At 42.5% G+C, this 21,876-nt stretch overlaps 1 protein-coding gene across 1 annotated transcript in view; it reads left to right on the forward strand.

Moving 5' to 3' along the window:
• The window catches only part of LOC311526847 (pinopsin-like), a gene marked incomplete at its 5' end in the record, with an annotated part of 154,065 nt that overhangs the window by 76,448 nt on the left and 55,741 nt on the right, over nucleotides 1-21,876 (forward strand). The window contains one exon of the mRNA XM_084640320.1: nucleotides 15,789-16,022. Within this exon, the coding sequence (XP_084496446.1) occupies nucleotides 15,789-16,022 (234 nt within the window). The remainder of the gene's footprint in view (nucleotides 1-15,788; nucleotides 16,023-21,876) is intronic.

The following is a 21,876-nucleotide window of genomic DNA, read 5'->3' on the forward strand; positions in this document are numbered from 1 at the left end:
TCCAGAGCAGCTCCTTAACCCCCTGTTATCCAGTGCAGTGTTTGTACACCCTGTCAAAGTCCCATTGACATAAACAGAGTTCCACACCAACACAAGGATCTTTCTCCCTTGAGCAGCTTGGAGGATGAAGGCCTAAGGCGATGATTCAGCAAGGTCCTTAAGCATATGCCTAACTTTAAGCAAGGGAGTAGTCCCACTAACTTCAATGAGATTGCACACATCATTAAAGCTGGGCACATGCTTAAGTTCTTTGCTGGACTGGGGCTGAAAAGAGGGAAATAAAATAGTGGATTATTTAATTTCACAGTGGATATTGTGATATTTTGTCATATCATATTTTCAAAATATTGCTCTTTGACGATTTGGGTTTCCTCAAAGAAACTATTTTTTAAGACTGTTGAGCATTTTTTGAGACCACATACAAGATTAAACGTTTGTAGGTGTTAATTTTTGTTTTGATTTGATTTCCATTAACCTATAAAGTGAACACTTAGAAAAGGTACTGGAAAGAAAGACTGAAAGAGCTTTACACAAAGGAGGTGAGTGACATTACACCCATTTTATAGATGGAGTAACTGAGGCACTGGGCAGGGAAGTGACTTGGTCAAGGTCACCCAGCAGGACAACAGCAGAACCAAGAATTGAACCCACATCCCCTGAGTCCCAGTCCATGCCCTATCCACCAGGCCACACTGCCTAGATATCTAGCTCAATTTCTTCTTGATAAGAACAAGCACATATGGGACAATACACATTTCTTAGTGCTGTTTAAAAAAATGAATAGGAAAAAAAACAGCACAGCCATCAGAATCAAAACACTAAGTCCTCTGGCTGAATCAAGATCACTCACACTGAAGGGCCATAGGTAAAGCCATGACCCTGCAATGTGTGGAACTCCTGCTGTACTCAGTGGGATTTCCACCCACGCATAACCAGACCCTAATTAGGAACAACATGCCACTGAGCCTGATCCAAAGCCCAGAGAAGTCAAAGGGAGTCTTTCCCTTGACCTCAAGGGGTTTTGGATCAGACCCATTGTCGATCTTTCAGCCCATATCTAATCAGCCCTGAGAAAGGTCTCGTACCAGGTAGCTAAAGCAGACAATGGTTTGATACGGTGTAGGCTAAACAGTGAGTAAATATTGATTAGTCTGGCACATTTAAGCTGAGTTTCTATGACGTACTGGTAAACTATTTGTTCTGTTGTCTCTACTTGCAAAATTTCTTTAATCAAACTGTTCCTTGTTTCAAAGTTTGAAGAAGCTTTTTTAACTCACTCACCGGGGCTAACTAACACTTACATCATAGATAACAGGAATCCTTTTAGACACATGAACCACTCTCACACAACAGAAGAGCGACATGGACTGTGGATGCGTGAAGATGAGCATCAGTAGCTCACTGTCATTAGAAAATGCAAGATTGCTCAGTAACAGAATGAGCCCAGCTTCTTCTGAGGGACCCATCTTTAGACCTCAAGCGAATTCATGAAATATGGGAGCCATCTTTAAACCATCTAGGCCACACGTGCTGCCTCCTGCTGCTCTCCCTTCCCACCTCATTCTCTCATCCCTGCTTGTCTGTAATGTCTTGTTTCCCTCTTTTCATCTCCTAATATAATATTGTAATTAACTGACAAAGATGGTAACCCATGATTCAGCTGCTCCGTGTGTGTGTGGGCAGATAGATATTCTGTGACTGCATCCAGTCTAATGGCTTGCTTTCATAAATAATTTAGCTATTTCCTTTGAAGTCTACTTTAAAAAAATGCAGTTAGAGTGAAAGATGAGACAATATCCTTGCTTTCATCTAAACACGTAGGGGCATTATACTGCCCTGCTCTGCCCACAGAACTCCCGTTATTGTCAGGGGGACTCAACAGCTCCCAGGGGAGTTTAACCCTGTGAGCAGTGGCCTGAGCCAGCAAGCGCTTAAATACATGGGTAACTTTAAGCAAGTGAACATTCCATTGACTTCAACAGGATGAATCCTGTGCTTAAATTGAAGCATGTGCTTGAGTGGTTTATTGGTCTGGGTGAGAATGGCCAGCAGCTTGTAGAATCAAACCCCAGACATATCTTGATATGCAAACAATGCTATGTGGACTGCACTATAAGTGCTCAGAAATCAGACATCACATAACCAAGTCATAAACTTCTAATACATTATGTGAGTAGAAAGAAGGCTAAATTGCTTTGCGATGTGACTTCAGTCCATTATTAAAGTATCTTCTCATTAGTGAGCAGTGGTTCCCATGACAATCTCTTTCTCGCTTTAAGAATCGTACGCGGCATAGGTTCAGAATTAAAAATAAAGTAGCAAAGGAATCTAGTCAAAACCCCAGCGGGAGACAACTGATGGTTTTCATTCTGAGTGTTTGCAGAGATTCCTGAACTTTTTTTTCATCTAAAAACTAACTTCACTGAGACACATCTGAACATCACTGTAAGTTTACATCACTGTCCAATAGATAGGGTCCTACCAATTCACAGCCATGAAAAACACATCACGGACTGTGAAATCTGGTCTCCCCCCCCCATGAAATCTGGTCTTTTGTGTGCTTTTGCCCTATACTATACTGATTTAATGGTGGAGACCAGAGTTTCGTCAATTGGGGGACCTGACCCAAAAGGAAGGTCAGGGCGGGGGGAGGGTCACAAGGTTATTTGGGGGTGGGGGGTCACAGTATTACCACCCTTACTTCTGCGCTGCCTTCAGAGCTAGGTGTCCGGAGAGTGGTGGCTATTGGCCGGGCGCCCAGCTCTGAAGGTGGCGCCCTGCCAGCAGCAGCGCAGAAGTAAGAATGGCAATACCATACCATGCCACTCTTATTTCTGTGCTGCCTTCAGAGCTGGGCGACCAGAGAGTGGCAGCTGCAGACTGAGAGCCCAGCTCTGCAGACAACAGTGCAGAAGTAAGGGTGGTAATATCATACCATGACAGCCTTACTTCTGCGCTGCTACTGGTGGTGGCTCTGCCTTCAGAGCTGGGCTCCCAGCCAGCAGCCGCCGCTCTCCAGCTGCCCAGCTCTGAAGGCAGCGCCGCCGCCAGCAGAAGTAAGGGTAGCAGTACTGCAAACCCTCCCGCCCACCTACAATAATCTTACGATTCCCTCACACAGGTGTGAAAGTAACTGAGGACACTTACCGGTACGGGGCCGTGGCGGCTCCAGCCCCCGGAAGGAGCGGGGCCTCGGGTGGAAGGGCAGGGCTGGGGGGGTCAGGATCCCCCAGCAAGCCCTTCCAGGCTGCCTGGCCCATGCCACCCGGGGCTCCTGTGTTGATTTAAAGGGCCCGGGGCTCCGGCCGCCAGTGTTAGGAGTTTTGAGCTTACAGTATATGGACCATCAGAAATACTGTCCTCATTTTATGTCAGTGTTTATTCCACTGTGAAAAAGCAGCTATTTTTCCTTTTAGCAGTGTGTCACAGTGCATCAGTGTAGTGCGGGGAGAGATGTGGAGGCAGACTGCCACGTGACCTAAATGTTACCTGGTAACAAACCCACACAAAATCTTCATATGCTCATAAGCTTCTCAACCGATTTCTCATGCTTAGTCTCAACACAGAATGAATTTGGTTTGGAAAGGAACCAAGAACACATTTTGTCGTTTCTTGAGTTGCTTGAATGAAGGGGGGGGAGAAAGATATATGTTTCCTTTATTAAAATTTATTTGGAAATTTTTCCAGTGGTTGGTTCACTTGAAAAAAGTTTGGGTTTTTAAACTTCAGATGTGAACCATTCAGAATGGAGCTGGAGTTTTTGCCTCATCTGAATAAATCTGGGTTTGAAATAAAGTTTGAAAAAAAAGGGTGTAGGGGCTTTTCAAGGGCCCAGCGCCCACAATCAGAGGCAGATTTCAGAAGAGCCGCTCACATGTAGGGCCTGAAATAAAGGCCAGATTTTCAAGAGTGCTTAGCATGCAGCCTTTGTTTACTAGTACAAACACACCCTGGATCATGCTTCTGAGCATTCAGGTTTGTTTCTTTGAATCTGTACTGAAGACGACATCAAAATCTTACACCTGTACTAGGGATCATCATACAGACTGGTATTTTCAAAGGTGACTGAAGAAGTTAGGTACCCATCTCTCATTGACTTTCAAGGTAATATGAGTGCCTAACTCTCTTAGGAGCCTTTGAAAATTCCAGCCACAATGCATAACCTTATATAAAGTGTTTTTGTTTTGTTTTTCCAAAAAAATTTCCTGGCCCAGTTTGTCCCCATTCCTCTCCCTTATACAGACTGATCATTTTTAAAGGTTGCCAGACTATGGCAGAGACATTTTACAGAGCATGAACTCAAGAGAACTTTAATGAAATGCGTAAACATTAAACAAGACACATGAGACATAATTTTGAAAGGAGTTCTCCCCATAGATAAACAAATGGGCATACTCTTAAACCATTTAAAATACTGCTGTATATAAACAAATTATTGATACTGTTGGGTGTGCTTCACGAATATTTCCCTACTACAAATGGAAATATTTTGATTCACATTTTTATTGGCATCAGAGCTATGATCCACTGCAATCATTTTTTAATTCTGGGTGATCATCAAAAAAAGAAAAAACATTCCTAAATTCCATTTAGGAATCAAGATTTTATGAAATACTTTGTTTTAGTGACGTTTCCACCTTTAAGTACAGGTATGCATCACCTTTCTGAAGCAAGGTTTTATAAAATAACCTCAAGGTAACATCTAGAATGCAAAGATGGACTAAAACATCAATTCCAATATTACCCACACAGCACTTGCACATTGGTGAGTTTCAAACTCTCATCAATGCAATTAACAGTGAGGCGCTATAGGAGTCTATACTATGATGAGTGTTGAATATATATTTATTAGAGACCTGGAAAAGTGTCGTGAGCAGTGAGATGGCAAAATCCATATACAACACACTTATTTAGGTTATTTAGGAGACGAGCATGAGCAACTTCAGAGGGACTTAACCCTGCTAAGTGAATGAACACTATGATGACCGATTGAATGCAACATTGGCAATCCTGCAATCAGTCCAGGTACTGAACTCAGTGAAATCCATGTCACAGTTCATAGCATCTTACCTATTGCTTCTTCCTCCAACTTTTCTCTTTTTCTTTGCATTTCCATCTCTGTTGAGCCTGGGAAGGGTAAATATGACACACTTGAAGGATAAATATAGTTCTTAAACCAGAAATAACTCTATGACAGGTGCCTTTCATCCTGATTGACCAGCAGAGCTATTGCCACATGCTGGCCCCTAATACTCTTTAATTTTCATGTGTAGATATGACAGCTCTTTAAATCAGATTACAGTTGCTGCTGATCAGGGCTGATGTTTGGTTAATGTGAAATGCCCTTGTGTTAGGTCAAGCAGGAGCCCAACTAATAATTTGTCTTTTAAGAAAGCTTTGGTTGCATATTGCAGAGAAGCAGGGCTTCCACATGAAGGCCTTGATTCTGCTACAATTGAAGTAGTGACAAAATACCCACTGACTTTAAGGGTGCAGGATCAGGATCAATTCCCCATCATTGAGAAAAGTTATTCTTTAGCCTCTTCTTTCCCTTCAGCTCAGGTGGTGGTTTTGAGAACCACTGCTCTGCAATATGTGCAGTAATCACACTCTAACTGTCCCATCAAACTAAAGTGGAACAAAATTCAGAGTTTCCATCCTTCAGACATGTCAACATTCGTTTGTGTCCTGAAGTGGGACTAGGAGTTTAAATGCCGACAGTTTATGTGGAAAGGAAATTCTGAATTTTTTTTTTATTTGGAAACATCAAAATGTTTCATTTCAACAAACAAAACTTTGACATTCCCCAAATAGGACTGTTTTGATTCACTTTTTGAACTGTATTTCCCTATTGCCTTATGAGAGTTGTAGTTCCAGTCCCCATTCTCTCCTTTGGCCCAGGCTCTCTGGAGGACTACCTATCCCATAATGCATTTTGTCCAAGTGGTGGATCATGCAGAGTCACATGACTATTTATTATAAAAGAGGTAGTCCAGTCAGGGAGCCTGGGCCAAAGGAGAGAATAGGGACTGGAATGAGATCTTCCATAATAAACAGAATCATGTGACTCTGCATGATCCACCACTTGGACAAAATGCATTATGGGAGAAGTAGTCCTCCAGAGAGCCTGGTCCATAAGAGAGAATGGGAGCTGGAACACAACTCCCATAAGCCAATATTACATAAGTAAATGAAGGATTAAAGATTTTTTTAACCGATTCCAAATTAAATATTTTGGATCAAATGAAATATTCTGATTTGGGTCAAACCAACCCCAAATGAAATATTTCAGTTATATTTTCCTGACAGAAAATTGAACATGTTTGGCAAATCAAAATTTTTCATAGGAAATTTTGAGTTTGCAGAAACTGCATTTTTGGTCAGAAAATCATTCAGATGGGAAATTCCCGATCAGCTCAATATGAAACATTAAGCACCTGATTTTTCTACCCTTAGGGCTCTGACCTGCAAGGTACCAAGCAGAGTAACTCTGAACGTTCCCTTGTGTGGGGGGTGATATTCCTGCTCCCCTCATTCTGGGTTGTGGTTACAAAACACAAACAAGCCTTGTGAGAGGCTGGCATAGTGGTTCACAAACCTACATGACATACCACAGATTCACACACATCGTAGTATACTGGTACTTCAGGTCTTGAAGGGGCACTGTTTCAAGTTATGCCTTTTGTTCTGAGACAAGAAGCTCTGGGATTATTTACATGTAGACAAACTAAGCCAAAATAGGCAACAATATTTCTATTTACAGGGAGCTAAGAGTAGTAGATAGTTGGGAGAGCTCGTTGAAATTTGTCATCATGAAATAGCTTTTTTTTCAAAAATGGAAATTTTTACCAAAAAAGTATTTTTTCCTCAGCTAAACCCCAACACCAAAACGAAATCAGTATTTGTTTTTTCCCTTTTCCCCCTCATCTTTTCTCTCCATTTTTCATTGGCAAAACAGAAGAAGGGAATGGAAGTGCGGGAGGAAGGATGACCAAAAACAAGTTTTTATCCAAATTTCAAAACCCGCAGATTGAAAATTATTTAGAAATGTATCAATATTTCAGTGACTCCTCCTTCCCATTCTTCCACTGTCTCTAGTAATTAGGGGCAAATATTCTTCTTCTCCAATACAATTAAATCTGTGCACTAACACAGTTCATTCACATAGTCCTAGAAGACATAAAACATAATTTAGGCAAGATGAGGTGCCTGGTTGTTTTCTGCTCCTTTCCTCCCCCCAGTTTCAAGAATTTACACCCTGGTTTTAAAGCATGCATAAGCATTATGCTATTTTCTTGTGCACACAATAAAAAGCTGTATTTTTAATTCTGCCTTACTTCTCTTTTGCTTTTAAATTTACCTTTCCATCATTTCTTCCTCTTTTTCTTCCTCCAACCACAATTTAACATCCTTCCTCCTACCAGGAGTCAGACCCAACGGTCTTTTACGGTATTATTATCAACATTTTCCTGTTGCATATATTAGCTGTGAGCAAAGGGCTTAACTGATGGAGAGGTATATTAGCACTTATAATTATGGGAATCCACCTTTAGGGGACAACAATCTGGAAAAAGGGGTAAACAGTGAGGTGGCAAAATTTGCAGATGATACAAAACTATTCAAGATAGTTAAATCCCAGGCAGACTGCAAAGAGCTACAAAATGATCTCACAAAACTGGGTGACTGGGCAACAAAATGGCAGATGAAATTTAATGTTGATAAATGCAAAGTAATGCACACTGGAAAACATAATCCTAATTATACGTATACAATGATGGGGGATAAATTAGCTGTTACCACTCAAGAAAGAAATCTTGGAGTCATTGTGGATAGTTCTCTGAAAACATCCACTCAGTGTGCAGCGGCAGTCAAAAAAGCGAAGAGAATGTTGGGAATCAGTAAGACAGGGATGGATAATAAGACAGAAAATATCATATTGCCTCTATATAAATCCATGGTACACCCAAACCTTGAATACTGCGTGCAGATGTGGTCGCCGCATCTCAAAAGAGATATTTTGAAATTGGAAAAGGTTCAGAAAAGGGCAACAAAAATGATTAGGGGTATAGAATGGCTTCCATAGGAGGCGAGATTAAAAGGCTGGGATTTTTCAGCTTGGAAAAGAGGTGACTAAGGGGGGATATGACAGAGGTCTATAAAATCATGAGTGATGTAGAGAAAGTAAATAAGGAAGTGTTATTTACTCCTTCTCATTATACAAGAACAAGGGGCCACCAAATGGAATTAATAGGTAGCAGGTTTAAAACAAACACAAGAAAGTATTTTTTCCACACAAATGCACTGTCAACCTCTGAAACTCTTTGCCAGAGGGTGTTGTGAAGGCCAATACTATAACGGGGTTCAAAAGGGAGCTAGATAGATTCCTGGAAGATAGCCATTGATGGACCTATTAGCCAGGATGGGCAGGAATGGTGTCCCTAGCCTCTGTTAGCCAGAAGCTGGGACTGGGTGACAGGGCATGGATCTCTTGATGATAACCTGTCTGTTCATTCCCTCTGAGGCACCTGCCATTGGCCCCTGTCAGAGGACAGGATACTGAGCTTGATGGACATTTGGCGTGACCCAGTATGGCTGTTCTTATGACAACCTGCCTAGTTGTTCTCCTAGCAGAAACACAAAGCGTTAGGGAGATAAAGTATCTTGACAAAAGAGATAGAGTTTACAAATCTGAGCTGTCAACATGTCATGACTCGTGACATTTACATGACCATCGATGCCAATTTCCCTGAAGCCAAACAAACAAGACAGGCAGCCATTTGGATAGGAGCTGGAATTATGTACAGTCTTTGTGTACTGCCTCATTTACCAAGGAAGGTTGGAGACCCAGCTGTCTATCTCACTGTTGAACCTGCTCTGAGCATTCAGAGTTTCAAAAGCTCTCAGCGTTGATCTAACTTTGCCACCATTGCGGTAAATGGGAGCAGAATTAGACCTTTTAGCACATTTGAAATGCAGAACCAGGAAACCCCTTACAAATTTAAAGTGAAAGCTTGTAATTTTAAGCACATTTTTCAATACACCACAGGTTCCTGGCACCTTTGCTTCTCCCCCTCACTACTGGGGCTAGTTCAGCTCCTGAGCCCTGAGGGCTGCTCTAACTCATGTCTGCCTGCCTGTGGCCCCAACAACAGATTGTTCTGGGACATGAAGATTATTGTTCTGGGCCCAGATAGGAGCTAGATTAGGAGCCACTCAGCTGGTTCTCCACCACCCAGGGATTCCCTCTACACAGGGCAAGGTTCTGGCCACGTCACATCTTACAGAAATACCACATTGGGCTAAATCATAAGTTTGTAAGTCAGCCCAAAACAAAGGGCTGCCCTTGGAGCAGCCAGGAGGAAGTTCAAGGAGTCAGTACCTCCCTCCTACAGCTTCAGAGAGAGAATAAACTTCACCACATCTAGCATCACAGCATATACCCCCCAGTGCACCAGTGTGACAGGCACTGGGCATATTGCAGGGACTGAGTCAAGACTCCTCCCACTCCCAACCCTGCCTCTTCTCATCCACTTGTCCAAAGTGGGGGAGGGGGGGAATATAGTGGCTCTGCAGAGCCTTCCCCCTCCCAGGGCAGAAAAAGCAAGGTGTGCCATACTAGTGCAAAGGTATAACCTTATACCCTCTTCTGCTCCTTTGTCACCAGTGCACAGGACAGGCCATGACTACCCCCTTATCCAGAAACATGATTAAAGAATGGAAAGTATGTGGAATACAATCAAATTATGCTTCTTAAACCTTTTGCATGATCTTACTACTTGCAATTTTAATTGTGCATCCATCACATGGCATTAACAGAGCCTTTTACATTTAATTTCCTCCATGTTTTGAAAGTTAGGTGTGATGCGGAGGGGAGAGAGAACTTTCTTGTGCTTACTAGCTTTTAAGTGACCCCATTTAAGCTTTAAAGCTCACAGCTTATTGATGGGAACAGAGAAATGGAGGGATGATCTCTCATCTGTGCTACTCTTAAATGTTGCCTCCAGAGACAGTTTCCTGCAAGACTGGGTTACCAGCTCAGCAGCATATCACAATATGGAGACAGTGTGGTTAACTTCCTCGTTAATGAAAGCTTCCAGTTTGCGGAATGCCACAAAAAATGCCGATTAACCCTTGAATTCATAAGATTGTAATATGGTGTTTGTATCTGGAATTTACTCCTGTCCCTGCTGTTAAGACAGTTTGCTGATGGAACATTTCAGTGAGACAGATCTCCATGCAAAGGATGCCAGTAGTAACCCTGGACCTGCCAAGTCCCTGGGCTTTTCTCAGCTGAGAAGTAAAAGGCCTCTAACGCACCCTGAAAAGCAATCCACCTGCGGGGATGGGTGTGCATGTAAGGATCTTCAGAAGCAGCTCCCTTTGTGAGTGTGAGGCCTTAAGCCTTGAAGCCCTAATCCTGCAATGAGATGCTCACAGTCACCCGTGTGGAGTCCCACTGAAGATAAAGGGATGCTGTGGGATCCATTCAAGTGGATATCATTGAAGGAAGGGGCCTTGCTAAACTAAGAGGGGGCTCCTGCTCCAGTGACACTGAATGCAAAATTCATTGACTACAATGGGACTAGGCTCTGGCCCCAAAGCAAAAATGTATTACGCTGGTGAACATGTTGATGTGCAGGACCCTACATTACTCTGAGGGGTCTCTTCTTTCCTCTCTGACTTCCAGATCTGATTTTTACCTTTCACTCTCTTACAAAACATTGCAGTTGCTTCTCTCAGCACTGCAGGGCCGAGCTGACCTGCTTCACACTTGACTTATAATAGCTAGCTCATGAAGCAGTTCAGATTAGTCTTGGCAAGCAGAATGGGGTTCAGTCAGTATACTTGGCAAACCTATTCAAGCATTTCCTTGTCTTCTGTCCTGAGGTAGCAAAGTTCTGAATGATTTTGTAGGATCAAAATACCTGATATACACTAGCATTTTTTTTTATTTGATCATTTTTGCACCAGAGAAGGTAAGGAGTAAATCAGGGTAAAATGAATGTGTTTTCAGTCTTGAATACAGTAAACCAAGTTGTAAGGCTTGGCTTGTTCCTTGAGAAGGGCTGTAAGTCTATCAGGCTTTGCTTCTGTCAAGCTTAGCAGGTCCCTTACCATGTTCTAATGCATTCAGTAAGCCTGGCACTAAAGTACAATACATTGTGAATATTGGCATCTACAAATTACAGCCTGAACTTGTAACCAGTGTGAGCCACTCTAACTTGAGTTAGAGTACTAAATAGCCTTCAAGCCACTGCAATGACTTGATCCTTGCCTTTAGAGTGCAAATGAAGTTTTAGATTGCTAACAACATATATCAATCTAATTGTCAGTTCAAAAACCTACTGCACTCTGAGGTAAATTCTGATGGAATGTGTGTCCTGAAACTATATTACATTTTTAAGAAAAAAAGACTAGAATCATCCATTTCTTGCATGTCTTAGAATGGTTGTTAGCATAGACTAATCATAGTTGCACACTACAATTATAGTATTTAAGCATGCCTAACAGTGATTCCTTTTTTAGAAACAATGTCACTAGGCAACAGATTAGGTTTCAAAAAAGAAATGCAAAAAATCCCAAAGTGGGATCAGACCTTTAGCTGGTGTAAATTTATCTGGTTCCATAGATTTCATGGCACACCTGAGGATCTGGCCAAGTGCCTTCATTTGGTTTAATATCAGTAGAACCCCTATTGTAATAAACTGATTGAGGACTAAGGAGTTCTATTTTAGGAACTTTTCTAATTTAAAAAAAGAAAAGGAGGACTTGTGGCACCTTAGAGACTAACCAATTTATTAGAGCATAAGCTTTCGTGAGCTACAGCTCACTTCCTCAGATGCATATCGTGGAAACTGCAGCAGGCTTTATATATACACAGAGAATATGAAACAATACCTATTCCCACCCCACTGTCCTGCTGGTAATAGCTTATCTAAAGTGATTTCCAGCACAAATCCAGGTTTTCTCACCCTCCACCCCCCCACACAAATTCACTCTCCTGCTGGTGATAGCCCATCCAAAGTGACAACTCTTTACACAATGTGCATGACAATCAAGCTGGGCTATTTCCTGCATAAATCCAGGTTCTCACATCCCCCCCACCCCCATACACACACAAACTCACTCTCCTGCTGGTAATAGCTCATCCAAACTGACCACTCTTCAAGTTAAAATCCAAGTTAAACCAGAACATCTGGGGGGGGGGGGTAGGAAAAAACAAGAGGAAACAGGCTACCTTGCATAATGACTTAGCCACTCCAAGTCTCTATTTAAGCCTAAATTAATAGTATCCAATTTGCAAATGAATTCCAATTCAGCAGTTTCTCGCTGGAGTCTGGATTTGAAGTTTTTTTGTTTTAAGATAGCGACCTTCATGTCTGTGATCGCGTGACCAGAGAGATTGAAGTGTTCTCCGACTGGTTTATGAATGTTACAATTCTTGACATCTGATTTGTGTCCATTTATTCTTTTACGTAGAGACTGTCCAGTTTGACCAATGTACATGGCAGAGGGGCATTGCTGGCACATGATGGCATATATCACATTGGTGGATGTGCAGGTGAATGAGCCTCTGATAGCGTGGCTGATGTTATTAGGCCCTGTGATGGTGTCCCCTGAATAGATATGTGGGCACAGTTGGCAACGGGCTTTGTTGCAAGGATAAGTTCCTGGGTTAGTGGTTCTGTTGTGTGGTATGTGGTTGTTGGTGAGTATTTGCTTCAGGTTGCGGGGCTGTCTGTAGGCAAGGACTGGCCTGTCTCCCAAGATTTGTGAGAGTGTTGGGTCATCCTTTAGGATAGGTTGTAGATCCTTAATAATGCGTTGGAGGGGTTTTAGTTGGGGGCTGAAGGTGACGGCTAGTGGCGTTCTGTTATTTTCTTTGTTAGGCCTGTCCTGTAGTAGGTAACTTCTGGGAACTCTTCTGGCTCTATCAATCTGTTTCTTTACTTCTGCAGGTGGGTATTGTAGTTGTAAGAAAGCTTGACAGAGATCTTGTAGGTGTTTGTCTCTGTCTGAGGGGTTGGAGCAAATGCGGTTGTATCGCAGAGCTTGGCTGTAGACGATGGATCGTGTGGTGTGGTCAGGGTGAAAGCTGGAGGCATGCAGGTAGGAAACCTTTCTAATTTAAGGCTCTCTTAAAATCACCATAGGTATGTCACACAAGTTGTGGTATGGGGCACTGCATCACTTTCTTCTTGTCCTTCACACCACTACAAAGCAATTTCTAATGCACTGGAGACATCAACATATGAAGGGATATTAACTTGTTCTTCATTGACATCACTTTCACACCCACCCACGCCCCTTCCTGTCAGGAAAAATGGTCCATATAACTAGTTGTTCATAAGGTTGGTGTTCCAAAATAAATAAATAAATAAAAATGGAGGGTCCACTGTAGTTACAGGGTACATTTCATGGAGAGATGCATTACTCATGTTTGTGGCTCCCATCATCAGTGGAAGTTACATGGCTAAATGTCTGTGCCTCATCTGGAAAATATACACCAATAAGTAACAAAATATTTTTTTCCCCTCGAGGTGGTGAAGATTTATTGTTGACAGAGGAAGAAACTGATTTATTGTGTAAAAAAGTTTGAGAGGTCCATGGGATGGACTTGATTTTAGTCTGTAGCTATGAGCTAGGGCAGTTTCAGGGGATGTTTGTACTCGACACAACTAAGCAGCACCTCTGCTGCTACCATGACTATGCTAATATTTATACTAAAGCTAGCTGAATGAGAGCTAGAGCAAGTATGTGTATGTGAGCTGGGAAACACCACCCTGACTCCTAGTGTAGATGTAGCCTATGTCTCATTAACCTTACCTAATCTGATCAAGGCAGCAGCTGTGTGAAGGTTGAACAGTGTCTGCTCATTCACATAGGGATGAGAGACTAATGAGGGATGGAATTTGTCGCCAGTGGATTCAGAGGGGCAGGGCTGTCCGATGTGGAGGTGTGAGATCCAAAGGATTAGAGGAAAATCTAGAACAGGAATTTGTTATGATTTTTTTTGGGCGGGTGTACAACAGGACAGTTATCAATAGGGAACTAAGCAGTACAGGGAACCGGTGGCTTTTTGAATGGGTGTTGGGAGTCTACGGGAAGGGTTATTAGATGTACAAAAAATGGGGAGGTTTATCATCTGGTCCCAAGTGACAGAAGAGAATTTCAATCATGCTAAGGTGAGACACCCCTGGAGTTCCTGTTTATCAGGTTTAAGTTAATCATCTTTCAATTTTGATAGACTGAGTAGAAGCATCTGATCTACTTTGCCAGAGCTATAGGCTTAAAATATAAACCAAAGTAAATAAATAAAAATAAATAAAATAAAAAATGCTTTGGGGGGATTTAAATCTCATTTTACTATAAGCAGGAAAACTGGCTTAATCACTTGAGATTTCTCATTAAAAAGTACTTAAGCAACAATGGTGTGGTTAACTGCATCATTCAAATCTTGTCGGGTCTCATCCAGAGCTTATCGCAGTCTATAATTTTTATATCCTCTTTTAACTCAGTTGCCTGTGATCAAATACACTTTAGAGCAGTCATAGTCTTCAGCTCAAAAACTGCACTGTCAAGATATGCAGTCCAGTAGCAAAGAAAAATGGATCTTGAGTACAGCATATCCAGAATGAACTGTCTCATTTCTTACAAGTTTGTACATCATTCCAGCAATGGCAATAGAAAATGATACAACGTCCCCTGGCCTGGAAGCAATGATGGGAAAGTAGTAGGGATCCCTTTTCAATCAGTACTACACTATTAGTACAAGATTGATTCTATGCTGGTGGGACTGCAAAGCTTTAGAACTGACCACTTGTGATCCTTTTCAAAGGCCTTCTACTCGCCACAGATGGAAGTGGCCTCAAGCCCCTAAAAATGTAAGCCAGTGTAATTCTGTTGAATTAGTGAAGTCAATGGAGCTTTGCAGACTTACACCAACCGATGACTGAGCCCATTGGAGTGCTAGCTGGGGTACCCCAGTCAAATTCCAAGTAGGAAAATTGCATTGCGCCTCTCTAAAATTACCCCTGTACATCCATCCACTCCAGATGAAAGTATTTTCCAGGTCCTAGCAGTTTAGCATTGTTCTATGCTGCCAACATTTGCCCAGTTCTGCCCTGAGAAGGCTGCATTTCAGTAGTTAGTTGTGTTCCCCATCTCCATGCACTTACAGATGAGCAGTTTGCATCTTTTCCTATCCCCTGAAGCATGTTACTAACAAACAGCACCACACATTCAACACACAAATGTAGCTTGCAGGTGGCTTTTGGTTTCCTCAGGATGAAAGGGGCCATCATTAATTCTAATGAACCCAAGACAGACAGGGGGAGGGAAGGGGAGCTGACTAGAGTTTAGGGGAGTACCACTGTTAACCAGAGGACCAGGGGAAGGGAAACCCTGCTCAAGCAGAGCAGAGGGACTCCCTGGCACAGAAGACTGAGGGAAACCCTACCAAAGGGGAAAGAGGGTAAGAAGCCCGTGAAGCTGAAGGAGCTATGACCTGGAGTAAGGGGGTGGACCTGGGTCCCTTCCCTGCTCCCCACCTCTCCTCTACCAGGGCACCAGCAGAGCCCTCAACGCCCAAGAATATGGGCAAGGGGTGGCACCCTGACCCACCACACCAAGGAAAAGCACAGGACCCACTACAGTAGCATTAGCCACTTGTCACAACTGCTAATGCAGTAGTTCAAGTAACTCAGACATATTTTCCCCTATTTTCAGCATTAATAATTATACATGCTGTTAATGTTTCTTTCACAATCCTGTTTTCTTTATTTCAGGTGAGTGGTGTTACTAAAGGAATAGGCCGGACAAGAGAGCAACGTGTACTGATCATGGTGGTTGTGATGGTAATTTGTTTTCTCCTGTGCTGGCTGCCATATGGGATCATGGCCCTGATAGCTACTTTTGGAAAACCTGGTCTAATTACGCCGTCCGCCAGCATCATTCCGTCAGTCCTTGCAAAAAGTAGTACAGTCTACAATCCAGTCATCTACATATTTTTGAACAAACAAGTAAGTAAAGTTATATCCCTAAAGTTTGTTCTGATGCAGTATGTGTCAGGACATTGTAGAAACAAATCTCTTTGTAACAGGGACATTTTTAGAATAACCATGTAATGAAAACAGCTACGGAGCAGATCTTCAGTAGGTGTAGCTCCACTGAAGTCTGCATAGCAACATTATTTTACACCCACTGAGGATCTGGTTCAACAATGCAAAATATGCCAAATGTAAAAGTAATGGAGCTCTAATCCTCCAAAAGCAAATGGTGAAACTCACCAAGGGAATAAGGAGGATGCCAAGGACATAGATTAAAAATGTGTGTGACAGAAGGTAGTGAGCATGGAGACCAGCTTCCTAAATAAAGAAGCTGGCAAGTCTGGAGCATTAAACTACCTGGACAACCAACTAAAGTTTCCTTTCTCTTAGTCAATTATAATTTGCCATCCAAACAAAGAGAGGTAAGAGTTAGAGACTGAACAGAGGAAATCATTGTGTCAGCAAGCTTGGCACCAGATTCCTCAGAAACCTACCTCAGTCTGAAGTTTTCTCAGGTATATGAGATCTCAACGAACCTACGCTTTTCCATTCTACCTACTCTCCACTACTGTTCCCTCTGAGCTCTGTGTGTGTGCACAGAGATCCTAACCCCCGCGCACACAGCAAAACACCGTGTGCACAAAAATTTGCACAGAAGAAATATTTTGTTCACACGGCTTGTCAAAAATTAGAGGGAACATTGTTCTCCACCACATTATGACGAGCACACCGATATGGTTACTCTCTTCTTCCACAGCCTTTTCCTTCCCGTTTCACTTTTCTTGTCATCCTCTCAAATCCTTCAGTCATACTTCTGTCATATGCTCCTCGTCAAAAGCAACTGTAAACAGGAAATCATCATCCAGTGGGGTGTTTGTAAGGGGGCCCTGCAGAGATCTGCTCTTGGCCCAATGCCGTTTGATTTCTTTCACAACAGTGAAAGGGAATATAAAATCATTGCTAAAATCCTAGTAACATTTACAAAGGACACAAATTGATGGAATGGTAAAAAATGGAGACAGGAGGTCAGACTCAAATGATCATAATGGTTGCTTCTGCCTTAAAAAACAAAACAATGAATATTCCTATCCTCCCTCCACCACGCCACATCCACTACTCCCATCCACTGCCTCTCCCCTCCTTCTACTCTATCTTGAAGTCATTCTCCCTCACCCACACACTTAACTCTGCCCAATCCCTGCTCATAAGCCATTTACTCGTCTGATGTCACTCAAACTTAGTTGTTTCCACTGCATTTTTCTTTCAACACTGCTCTCATGTATTTGTCTTTTGGCTGCTTCACAATCTCCAAAACTCCTGGCCCTACAAGCCAATGAGAACTTCAGTTGTGCAACTTCATCACAAAATATGCTCAAAAAACACTCTGAGGAGAAATACACACGGCATAACCAAGTTGGCAATGTCTTTCTTTACATAGTCTGAATTTCAAGCACTGTTAAATAGATGCGAAAACAGGTTGATTTTTTTCCCCCAACAATCATAATAGTCACATTTCTTAACTAATGTTTCAACACTAGAAACTCAGTTTATTTTTATTTATAGAAGTAATTTCTGGCTGGAATGAAGGGGAGCGGAATGAGGATTTTAACAGATGGATGGAAGTAGCATTATATACAAATGTTATAGTCTACGCAGTCATCTCGAATATTAACAGGACTGAGTCTGTGCATTTTTTGGTAGTAAAATATAGGCCATTCAGCATGTAGGTAAATAGTGTTTAACAAATTTCACTCATTAACTAATGTCCAAAATTACTAGCGACATACAATTCTCTGTGATATGGGTACAGGAATTTATCAGCATGGAAGAGAAGAACGAACACAATGTGTGACTATTAACAGTTGAAAGCAGAAATGCCTGATCTAGAATGTTGTATTCAGCTTTTTGCCACCTTCTTGGAACAATATTCCTGCTGTGAAGGGGATGCAGCACAGAGCTGAATGATTTTGCATTTTAATTATATCTGTAAAGAGGGAAGGCCAAAGCAGCTGACAGCTTTTCCCACTGGGGAAGAAGAGGCATCATAGTGACCTAAAATGTATTGAAAGTTAGGAATGCGTTTGTTGATTTTGAGAGAGAAAGTGTTCTGCATAGATGCAGGGCGGTGTGTACAACCTACCATTATTTAATGAAGAGCAAACAGGACCCTGAGGAATTACTACTGACCTGGATTAGCAAGTGCATGGAACAACTTGACAAGAGCATCAAAGGCTAGATACTACGGGTCTGATTTACCTCTCCATTATTCCGGCGTTATACAATGGTGTCAAGGCTGATTCCCTACTCTAGCACTTGGAGTGCAGAAGGTGGGGACCCTCAAGGATTTTTACAAATTAATACTTGCCACTCCAGGCTTGTATTAAAACTCCCAAGGTTACAGCTTTCTTCTGACCTTGGCTTGGAAATGCTGCTACTACCCAAATGCAAAATCCCTTTTTTTGGGAACCCAGAAAGGCGCACTTAGGAATTCCTTCCTGTGGGGTACCCTCAAGCCCTTTCACCGCCCTCTCTGGAGAATTGCTGAGAAAGAAAATAAAGGAGTTAGCTGGTGGCACCAGCTAATTAAACAACATATGCACAAACCTCTTAGTACAGCAAAAATCCAATCTTGTTCCTAAAAAAGGTAAATTTTAACAAAAACAAGAAAGAAAATGCATCTGGAACTTAGGCTTTTGCTAGATTATAAAAGATCAATAACAAAAATCAAGCACCCAAAATAGCTTTCCTGGGGGGTTCAGCTTAAAAGGTTACAAGCAAACAAAAGCATCTGGGGTTAGCACAGAGGAGTCCACTAGCCATAAGAAATAAACATAAATAAACCTAATTGCATCTTTGTAAACATTCCTGATCTACTTACACATTTGGGGGTTCCAAATAAGTAGTTCTGGGTGGGATCTATGATCATACCTGTCTTAAAGCTTCTCAAGCATAACTCCTCCCTGTTCCCCTCTTTCCCAGAGGGCACAGACACAAAGGGGAAGTTCTCCCCCCCCCCATTTTAAAAAAAGTTCTAGCCTTCCCAATGGCTCTTTTGGTCAGGTGCCCACTACCTTTCCTTTGCCTGGGGGACTTTAACACTTTACAGGTAAAGCAAGCAGAGAACAGCCACCAATAGAGACTTAGAGCTAACTGGCTGGCTGTCCATAAAAGGGAGCCAACCCTCCTCCCACCCCCTTCATCTATCACAGATGGTAACAACTGATATAATTCTGTTCTTCTGATGCGGTATGAGATACTGGCCAGCCAATAAGTTGGACTTACCCCTTTTATCAGAGGGGAAAAATTAAACTGTAAAATTGTTTAGGTACAAATAGTTATAAGTATCTAAGTTCCAACCGAATGTGCATTTTACCACAAATATTTTCTATCTATATGGCTGTCATTTTTTTCAAATAAAAGTGGAAAAATGAAATGTAAGAAAAGCTCACAGAACAGATTGAGGCAACTAGACAGCTGCAGCGGCACAGGAGCTAGCAAACAGAGCTGTAAACAGGGGAGTTTGAGTGGGAATTTGTAAGGGGAGTTTGTCTTGTGGTGCTTGATTTTTGCTGTGGGTGGTGGTGTTTTGGTGTGGTTTGTTTCAGAGTAACAGCCGTGTTAGTCTGTATTCGCAAAAAGAAAATGAGTACTAGTGGCACCTTAGAGACTAACCAATTTATTTGAGCATGAGCTTTCGTGAGCTACAGCTCACTTCATCGGATGCATACCGTGGAAACTGCAGCAGACTTTATATACACAGAGAATATGAAACAATACCTCCTCCCACCCCACTGTCCTGCTGGTAATAGCTTATCTAAAGTGATCATCAGGTTGGGCCATTTCCAGCAGAAATCCAGGTTCTCTCACCCTCCACCCCCCCACACACAAATTCACTCTCCTGCTGGTGATAGCCCATCCAAGATTATCATGCACATTGTGTAAAGAGTTGTCACTTTGGATGGGCTATCACCAGCAGGAGAGTGAATGTGTGTGTGGGGGGGTGGAGGGTGAGAAAACCTGGATTTGTGCTGGAAATGGCCCAACCTGATGATCACTTTAGATAAGCTATTACCAGCAGGACAGTGGGGTGGGAGGAGGTATTGTTTCATATTCTCTGTGTGTATATAAAGTCTGCTGCAGTTTCCACGGTATGCATCCGATGAAGTGAGCTGTAGCTCACGAAAGCTCATGCTCAAATAAATTGGTTAGTCTCTAAGGTGCCACAAGTACTCCTTTTCTTGGTGTGGTTTGTGTTTCCCAGATTAACAGGATTTAGGTAGGAAGGCAATGACAGATACAGAGGTAGCAGTGGGAGTGACCCATGTAGCGGAAGACACAATGAAGATGACTGGATGTGGAAGCTGTGGTATGTACATGATCCTGGAGGGGGCACCTGGTAAGAGTTTTGTCTGTATGAAGTGCCGTCTGATAGAGCTGATGGAGGAAAAGATCCGAGGTTTGGAGGTGCAGGTGGAAAGTCTGGTAGAGTTTAGGAAGGGGTTTGAGCAGATTATGGAGCAAAGACATGAGGTATCTGAAGGGAAAAGCTCAGACTTGCAGATGGAAGCAGGACTGAGGAATTCTGAGGGGAGACTGGGTGAGGAAAGTGGTCAGTGGAAGCATGTGACTAAAAGAACCAGGCAGAAGAAAAGATGGGCTAGTGAAGGAGAAAGAGCTCAAGAATAGGTATGCAGAGTTGGAAAATGAAGAAGGGGCTCAGCAGGTAGTCACTGAAGGGGGAAGGGCAAGGAAGAAGAGAAGAGCGGCTAGTCCTATAGGAAAAGGGGAAGAGTTAATGGAGATTACACCAAATATGAGCCCCAGGAGGATACAGGATGGGTTAAAGAGGATTACAAGGGAGAATAGGAATGGAAAGAACTTGCAGCCAGAGGGAACAGGGGAGAATAGCACCGTCACTAGGAAAAGACAGGTCTATGTGACTGGGGACTCTTTACTGAGAAGAACAGATAGGCCTGTAACCAGAGAATAGGAGGGTGTGCTGTCTTCCAGGTGCTAAGACACGGGATGTAGACCTGAGGTTGAAAAGGATTCTAAAGGGAGCGGGAAAGAATCCAATTATCCTTCATGGGGGAACAAATGATACGGCTAGATTCTCGCTGAAAAGTATTAAGGGAGACTATGCTAGGCTGGGGAAGACGCTTGAGGAAATTGAGGCTCAGGTGATCTTTAGTGGGATTCTGCCTGTTCCTAGAGAAGGGCAACGGTGTGACAAGATTATGACTATCAACAGATGGCTTAGGCAGTGGTGCTATAAGGAGGGCTTTGGGATGTATGGCCACTGGGAGGCATTCATGGATAGAGGACAGTTCTCTTGGGATGGACTTCATCTGAGTAGGGAAGGAAATAGACTTCTAGGATGGAGGCTGGCACAACTGATTAAGAGAGCTTTAAACTAGGAATTAGGGAGAGATGTCCAGGTAATCTCCACGCCAGAATTTAGCATTGAGAGGAAAGAAAATGAAGTAAGAGTGGATACAGCCGTGGGTAGGAGGAAGGGCAGTGTAGATACAAGTCTAATAGGTTATACTGGTAGTAAAATGACCGTGCCTAATAGGGTACAGAATGTGAGTGAGGCCAAACAGCAAAAATTAAGATGTTTGCACACTAATGCGAGGAGCCTAGGTAACAAAATGGAGGAACTAGAGCTACTGGTGCAGGAAGTGAAACCAGATATTATAGGGGTAACAGAAACATGGTGGAATAGTAGTCATGACTGGGCTACAGGTATTGAAGGGTATGTGCTGTTTAGGAAAGACCGAAATAAAGGTAAAGGTGGTGGAGTAGCACTGTATATCAATGATGAGAT

Source organism: Lepidochelys olivacea (assembly GCF_965140295.1).
Source record: "Lepidochelys olivacea isolate rLepOli2 genome assembly, chromosome: 9".
In the NCBI taxonomy this organism is placed as follows: domain Eukaryota; kingdom Metazoa; phylum Chordata; order Testudines; family Cheloniidae; genus Lepidochelys; species Lepidochelys olivacea.